Source organism: Euphorbia lathyris, chromosome 9 (assembly GCF_963576675.1).
Source record: "Euphorbia lathyris chromosome 9, ddEupLath1.1, whole genome shotgun sequence".
NCBI classification, from domain to species: Eukaryota; Viridiplantae; Streptophyta; class Magnoliopsida; order Malpighiales; family Euphorbiaceae; genus Euphorbia; species Euphorbia lathyris.
The window spans coordinates 68045439-68053795 of NC_088918.1; the positions used below are offsets into that span (position 1 = coordinate 68045439).

At 33.1% G+C, this 8357-nt stretch overlaps 1 protein-coding gene across 3 annotated transcripts; it reads right to left on the reverse strand.

Moving 5' to 3' along the window:
- Window positions 1-1930: 1930 nt before the first annotated feature.
- LOC136206123 (uncharacterized) lies at window positions 1931-8155 on the reverse strand. 3 transcript variants are annotated; one of them, XM_065997052.1, is made up of 9 exons: window positions 8064-8155; window positions 6721-6947; window positions 6406-6494; window positions 6186-6324; window positions 5745-5819; window positions 5001-5122; window positions 4848-4923; window positions 3802-3861; window positions 1931-2556 (listed from the first exon to the last, which is right to left on the reverse strand). In XM_065997052.1, exons 2-9 carry the CDS (start codon window positions 6856-6858, stop codon window positions 2428-2430), a joined length of 828 nt encoding a protein of 275 aa, XP_065853124.1. In that variant the 5' UTR covers window positions 6859-6947; window positions 8064-8155; the 3' UTR covers window positions 1931-2427. The 3 variants fall into 3 exon arrangements, with proteins under 3 accessions (XP_065853124.1, XP_065853122.1, XP_065853123.1); XM_065997050.1 differs by lacking the exon at window positions 8064-8155 and adding an exon at window positions 7734-8057; XM_065997051.1 differs by lacking the exon at window positions 8064-8155 and adding an exon at window positions 7730-8057.
- Window positions 8156-8357: the final 202 nt, after the last annotated feature.

Here is an 8357-nt window from a genome sequence, read left to right on the forward strand (position 1 = left end):
CGCATGTAATTATAGTTTGTTCCTGCTTTGTACTGGGATCTTAATTCTGGTAATCCGACAGTGAATCGCTATAGTTAGTTGAGTAGTGTAACAAGAGTTTGCTAATAGAAGATTCATTACTCTAAGTAAATAGAGATAAATCCTAAAATAGTTATTGATTGGTTTTTTGATGGAATGAGTTCCTGGCCAGGACAACAAGACTCATCTGATGAGATCAGTATCAAGGAATGGTTCCTTGATGAGAGTCTTATTTTATCAAAGACTTAATCAATATTTCTTAGTATCTTGACGATTAGAGCTTGACACTTTGTGACTCTAGTCAAGATCGGAATTTTTAATGAAAGGACTTTAGTGCATGTAAATTATGATCAATGGTTCATAATTAGTTTAATTATAAGTTTACTTCAAGTAACTTCATTCTTTAATTGGAACGTCATGGCGCAGTGTGTTAGCTTGAGATCATGACCTTTAGAGGACTATAAGTAAATATAAGTTAAACTTATATAGGATACACTTATAGTACAAGGAATTAGATTCCTGACATACTTACTAAGAGTTAGTATTATGTCTTTAATGTCAGTTAAAGATGAACCTAGAAAGTCACACACATACAAGTTGTTTGTATCTAGTTTTTGTTGAATTGATTAATTAAAAATGTTTTAATTAATTAATTGACACAATTGAATATGCCAATTGGATTGATAAAATATTCTAACACTGTTTGATATTCAATTGAAATGAGGAAATTATAAATAATTATTCTTGCTCAATTTAAATTGATGGCTTTTCCAAAATACAATAGTCAAGTTTTGACTGTTGGAATTTAGAGGTGTTTTGAATTAGCTCCTCTAAGATTTTGTTAAAGAATATACTAATAATTAAGTGGTTAATTAATTATTATTATATATTTTTTTAAATAATAATAATTATATAATAAATTATTATATATAATAATAATAATATTTAATTTTATTATTATTATATTTATTATTTATTATTATATTATTATTATTTATATATATAAAAAATAAGTTACATGCACTAGAACACGAATTGTCCTAATTCATGCGTTGCTGTGTATGGATTGGAATTCAATCCATACTTATATATATTGAATTTTGGTGTTCATCAATCTTTGAGCAAGATTAATTCATTTCTTCGAAGCTTGATCTAATCGACTTAGTGGACTGATTAGAGACTTTACCGCTAGAGAAGTTTTAATACCCGATTGAAATTTACAAGAGGTATTTATTCTAACCTCGTAATATAAATATCAATTTGATTATTAAAGAACTTAATGATCCTGGTTAAGAATTTGCTGTCAAACATCGGATGTTTGACTGTTTATCAGAGTAATTGGATCACACTGATTGTTTGTTTAGAGAAAAATTTTAAAATTCGTTTCCTAAATACCAACATGCTTCCGCTTCAAATCCTTTATCCCTAGTAAAAATTAGACTAAAAAATATCTTTGTAATTAATTAGACATTGCCACTAAAAAATATATAAATAGATCTAAAATAAAATTAATAATGACTAATTAATTATGGTGATAAAAAAAATCATAAGGATGTTTTAGTCTATTTCACTTGACTAACAATTAAAAATAAAAAATGGTCTATATCTATTGGGCACTCACACTGACCTATTTAAACTAGGCTCAAAATTTGAATGTCTAGCTCGAGCCCTGAGTCCAATTAAATTAAGAGTGGACTTCACTTGGACTTGGACCGAATCTACTCTTAACTAGACATGTTCATGAATCGAGTTGGACTGGGCCAAGATCAGCTTAAGCCCAACAGGCTTTCACATAAAATGCTAGATTCAGACTTAAAAATCAAACCTCAAGCAAAACCCGAATAAACCCACCTGAGAAATAATATATATTGTTTAATAAAAACAATTAAAATTTATACTTAAAAAATTAATATAAATAAATAAATTTAATAATTATATTAATAAAGAAGACCAGCCAGATCTGTTCTATTTTTATAAATCCCAAAAACGCCCTAGAATTAGATGGGCTTTGATGGATCAGGGTTGATCGGGCTTAATGTCAATTTTCCGTGTCCAAACCCGGTCCACTAGCACAGACCTGAGCCAACCAAGTACCCGAGCTGGCGAACGGGTCTACTCATAACTAATTCATCGACAAAGAAACATTCTGAAATGTAACAACTAGACCTAATAATACTAGATCCATTTCAAAAGCGTGAAGAAGATGTACAAGAGTTAAAAGACCATATAACCTAAGATCATATACAGACCATTTAGCTTCCATCAAACTCAGAATATAACCTTACCTTGTCTTCTTTTTTTCCCTTCAAATGACTTGTTAAAGAAGAAGGGTGCAATATACTGGAAAAACTACATATCCATCCACTATGTATGTATGTAAGTGTGATATCTGTCTGATCAGAACGTCTGTCACTTTCTCTTTGCTAAGGTTTTTATCAATCCCTTCACAATCTTCACAAACCACATCAAGTTCATAATAAATAGTGCCACCGGCACCACAAAAACCACAAGACAGCCAAACGAGCTCATCTTGATCACCTGCCAACCATTCACAAATTCGAAAACACCCGTTATTCGGTATGTTATCATACAATCATTTAACCCAAAAGCTTAAGTTGTTGATAGATAAGGTTGCATGAATAGTTTTAGTCTATGTTGCATGGAAATGGACAACGGGAAACGACATTTGTAAGTTACATGATAAGAAAGAAAATGAAGTTTTTTTTTTCATTTTGGAAGCTTGAAGGAGATGATTTATAAAATTAGGCATTTAATGTGATTGGCACAAGATAAATTGATTAAGAAACGAGTTTCCAGTGTCCCGGAAGGTGGTTTCCGAGAGCTTAGAAACCGAAACATTTTCAAAACGTAGAAACTCTTCCAACTCAAAATTTCCGTACGACATAGTTCCTAACACACCCAGCATTCAATTACCCTACCTTATTAATAAACGAGGCAGACAAAACTTGAACTCTAAACATTTTGATCTAGGGGGCTCTAATACTATATCATAAAACCATTTAACTCAAATGCTTCAAGCTGATAGATAAAAGGTTCCATGAGTAGTTTTTATTATTTAATGAAATCAACTTTTCCATGAATTTTTGGGTCCAAATTTACCGATATAGTTCTTAGGGAAGTTAAGATTTACCCCTGACGGTAAAATTTTACACAACATTTCCAAGCAAGATCAATTTACCCCTACCTAATCGAAAATTTAAAGAGTCTGTGGCAAACTTAGTTTTTGGTTTTTTAGTAGGTTATTTGTAACTGCCTTAGTAACACTAGTAAACATTTTAGACATTATTCATGTTTGGGAGGTTTGATGTGGTAGACTCAAATAATAGGTCAAATAATGGTAAACCAGTCTGTTCAAATTTTGTGTTAGGCGAGGGTAAAATTGATCTTGCTTTGAAATATTAAAAGGAAAAATGTGCATTAAAGGGTAAATATGCACTTCTCCGAAAACGAAAGGGGAAGAAAATTTGGACTTTATCCCTACTTTATAACCCTCAATCTAATAAAACAAAGGCATCCAATTCAGGTTAACTGGATAAATAAGTCATACTTTGGCTCTTTCTCTAAGAAAAGAATGGAAAGAAAAAGGGACTGGCTGCATTTTAGGTATTTGATTATGAAATGCATTTTATTAACCGTAATTTATCAGAGAGCTACTTAATATAGTTTGCTGCCATTGACATGTGATAATGTAATTTAAACCAGCAACTCAAATATCCTTAACCCAAAGCCCACAAGAAACATGTCTAAGAAGTGAACAATCACCTGATCATAGTTGATGTAGATGTGGTGAAACATATAGACAAACAGCAGAATTCTTGCAACCTGCATTACATTATTCACTTTAGCTAGTAATAGAAAAAAAAATGAAATTCAGGACAAGTAGAAATATAAGGAAAAAAACTCTACTTGCTACTCACTCATGGCATGGCTAAAAGTGGTGTCAACTATTTAACTTAAAAACGGGATGTTATGGCTGGCGAGTCCGAACTACTTTTCACATCTTCGGTAGATATTTACCTTATGTGTCCCAAAAGTTCGTATTTTCACATTTTGAATGCACCCACTTAATCTGTAAAATTTATGTTTCAATTAGTGTACAGGGCGGTGGTTACCTACGTGCTTAAAACATGAAGTTCGAAGTGGGATGGGAGGAGACTTCCTTTTAGCAATTATACCTTTCAACCCGAATGAATGAATCAGTGAAGAAAACGCCTAAGGTGCACTTGCGCACCAAGCAAGAAAATGGCTGACTAAGGGGAAAATTGGTCAATAGAATAGTTTATATTCATAGTCAGGGAAAACTAAAAATCTCTAAGGATAAGATTTCCAGAAGGACAAGTTACTTTCCAACTTTGTATGGAAATCATAAAAGGAAACAGATCTACAGGGGAATCAAATAGACACAGTCTAACCCCTGATGATAATTTCCATTCATAAACCCCGAATCATTTCGGGACTAAGGCTTTGTTGTTGTTGTTGTTGTTGTTGTTGTTGTTGTTGTAGACTGCTGGAAGCAATCATAGTCACTTAAGACAACCACAATTTACTGTATGTTTTGTTCGTAAGCCACTATAATAAACATAAAATATTTCTTTATTGTAAATAAAACTAATATATATTCCAATATATTCCATGTTGCAAAATACAAATTGATATTCAATATTGCAACCAAACATCAAAAACGATGAACCATTTTCTAAATAGTTTCCACATGATTTATTTTCCTTGAAACTGATAGTCTTATAGGCATTAGTTTCAACATGAAGAAATAAGCATCAAAGAATGACTTCAAGCAAACCTATACTCACCAACCATACAAGAAAGATCAGTCCACCATTGATAAGATATGCAGTGGATCTCTTCAAACCAGCTATATCCAGATACCTACATGAAACATTAAATTGATCTTATGATTGTCAAAATTTCATAAGCTGCTTTCAAGTGAGTCGTCATTAGCCTACCATCTCATATTAATCTCTGGAGTTGTCACTTCGGAGATAAGACACATGTATGTATAAATCTGACCTTCTCCAGATAACATAGAGTATGACACTGCAATTGCAGCAAGACCATGATGGATGACCTGAATTCAATTGTGGTAGCATGGTTAGTTACATTAACTTCTTGCAAGACTTCTGGAAAGCCAATCTATGTTACTAGGATGTTTAGACTCTGATCGACAGAGTTGAAATATATAATGAAATGAAGAATGCAACCAAGTATAAGAGAACTTTGTTCCATTAAGCTCCAAATACAGAAGAAGTGTGCTTGAGTACAAGCTCGTGCATATGCCAAGAAATGCCATGAACTTCCCTAATAAGAAATGCAAATATTATCCTAATGAATCAATTTCAAGTTTATATCCACTCTTAACTCCAAAACAGTATCCGAAGATTGGTTCTGAAAGTGATCTGTCGGTGAATTATACCTACCAAGAGAGCAAGAATATTAAATATGGAATGCCAGGTAAAAACAGCTTTGATTTCTGTGGTAAGCAAGCAATAAAGGTTTATTAATCGGTATGCTGGCAATCCATATATAACTCCACAATTAAAGGAAATTTTAGATGTATGTTAACGCAAGAGTACAGTAAACAGAAGACAATCGATTATGCTGGAAATAATGCATTCCAAAAATCAAACAAGAATAAAAAGAAAGGAAAAACAATTTCGGGAAGCTTTTTTCCCCCTGCAGATAGTACTCACATACTCCATGCCTCCTAGAGAAGGATAGAACCAGAAAATCATTCCGATATCAGCGATGAAGTACCCAACAGAAACCTGTAAAAGGAACGGGCACATTTTCACTTCAAAAGTAATTATGATAAAATAATATCACTTTACATATTAAATATTGATCTTTTACATTTTATTACATATGAATAAGAAGTTAGTTAGACCAGAATGATTTTTCACTGATACATAGGATCAAACAATTGAACTCTCAGGAGGAAGGGAGTGGGGGAAGCATGGCAAGATTAACAATATAGTTGATAATGCTCCAAAAACACTAAATGCTCGTAAATCATAACAAGTTATCAGTCAAATATAACACTTAGAGGTATGTGAAAATCGTGCATTTGTGATAGAAGTGAATCATTAAAATCCTATTAACATTCCAAAAGAAGGAAAAAAAAAGAACTTTACCCCCAATCCAAAATTGGACAATTGCGAACTCCGCAAAGTAAAAAAATCAGTAGACCGGTGATCAGCAAAAAGGTCTGACCAGAACACAAGGTACAATGACAAAGCCGTGATAAAAACGGCATGAATTGAAGACATACCCCTGCCAATATCAGACAATTGATCAGCGGATTCATTGGTAGCGATTGGAAAATGAGCAAGAATTAACTTGAACTTGACTAACCGATTATTCCATTCAACCCGTTCAACTTTAGTAAGACCACTGTAAACTTTGATATAAAACGTGCTGATTAGTTGAGTAAGATCATATGCCTGATGAAGGAAACAGTTAAAAAAAATCAAAAGCAGAAGGTAAGAAGTTTGCAACCATACAGGAGATAGAGAAGTTCAATCTGCTAGTATTTAGCGACAGAATGAAATACATGCATGACTGCACATTCAGTTAAAGCTAAAATGAAAAGATTATAGTTGACCAAACTTTTAACGAACTTTCAAGTTCAGAAAAGCACAAGTGAAAAAAGGATGAAAAGGAGCATACCAGCTTGGAAGCAACTAGGCCACCCAGAACAGACGTGTAAGGAATATAAGGAGTTGATAATAAGTAATTCTTAACCAGAACATCAGCCTGACTTTGGTAAGATTTGATAGCCATAACAGTTCCACTAGACAAAGACATTGTGAATGAACCCTCAGATGAGATTTTTCCGATCAGGAAATCCTTTTTCAAGTTCTAGTTTCCCTTGTCATTTTCTCCTTTTGTCTCCACTGAACAAAGAATCATAATAAGTTAGCAGAAAAAAAGGGAAATACAACAGTACTTGGAGGAAGAAAAATTTGTCTATATGACATCTAATACACAAAAATCCTTTTCAGCATCACATATATTATATATGCACATAATTTAGAAGAAGAAAAAAAGGTTCTCTATAATCTATTTTGCCATAGTATATATAGGTTCGAAACAATGTGTTTAACATTGTGAATTTCAGTCATGTATTATTCCTGAAAGAGCTCTCAAGGGTGCAGATTGAGAAGCTCATTGGCATTTTGATGATTCATAGAGAATATGAATATTGGAAAGTGTGTAGCCAAAATGCCAGAAGAACATCATTTTCTTCCTTAAGAAGTAGGAGTACTTAAGCTACTCTTGACATCACAAATACCCATGTACAATGAAAGAATTTCAAGTTCTTATTTATTAATTTAACACTGCAGGTTCATTAAACCTAAATGACAAAGAGCACAAAAGGCAATAAATGTGCATTCAGATCAAATTCAACTTTCAAATCAATATAAAATCGCATCCCAAACACAAGACTAAGATGACATGAGATCAAAATCGAATTCATCAAGTACGTGCATATATAGACCCATAAAACAACTACCGAATCGAAAACAATAGGAGAAAACGACAAAACCCCAAAACAGAGAGTAAAACAAGCTCAAAAAACGCAATTGAAAGGCTGAAAGAAGCATCAAAATATAAAAAAAAAAAATCAGATCAGAGCAAAAAAGGAAAGAAACAAAGGGAAGTAAGTAGAGTTAACCAACGGGAAAGGGGAAGAAAGACGAAAATCAGGAATTGGGGACTTGAGAAATGCCAAGTAGATGTGAATTGCTGAAAGCGCGCATGAAATGCAGAAGCAACAACCGTGTGGTGCAATGGATGTGAGTGGGATGGAAGAAAGCTTAAGCAATGGCCCAAAAGGGAAAGTGGGGCAAACCCGGAAATGGGAGTGGATCGGTGAATGAAAATTGAAGAAGATGGATTAAGTTTGTTTGGGTGATGATGAATTGATCATTAGATGATATGATAATGGTGACGGTGATGGGACCCGTGATATGCGCTGCAAATCTTAAATAATTCGCAGACCAACTCACTCTTTGTTTCTGTGGTTTCGTTTGGTTGAATGAATATGCTAGCTAACTGCTATGAAGCCGAGTGGCTCCGTGCGTGTTAACTCTCAAAATGTGCCAATGGATTTTTATTTCCTGGTGAGAAATAAAATAAAGAAATTCACTTTCAAAATACCAACAATTACATCTACAAAAATGACTTATTTATTTATTTTAATAATGCTAATATTTCATTAAATCATAAAATTACGAGTACACAAGAAACCAGTAAGAAATAAAAGCTTACATATATATACTAAGCCTAATAATACATAGTCC

Excerpts from the sequence above, each read along its gene's own strand:
- LOC136206123 (XM_065997052.1), bottom strand. The coding sequence starts at position 6,858 with ATGTCTTTGTCTAGTGGAACTGTTATGGCTATCAAATCTTACCAAAGT. Across the intron at positions 6,495-6,720 it reads GCCTAGTTGCTTCCAAGCTG|GCATATGATCTTACTCAACT; the intron begins GTATGCTCCTTT and ends TTCCTTCATCAG. Across the intron at positions 5,123-5,744 it reads CTCTAGGAGGCATGGAGTAT|GTCATCCATCATGGTCTTGC; the intron begins GTGAGTACTATC and ends AATTGAATTCAG.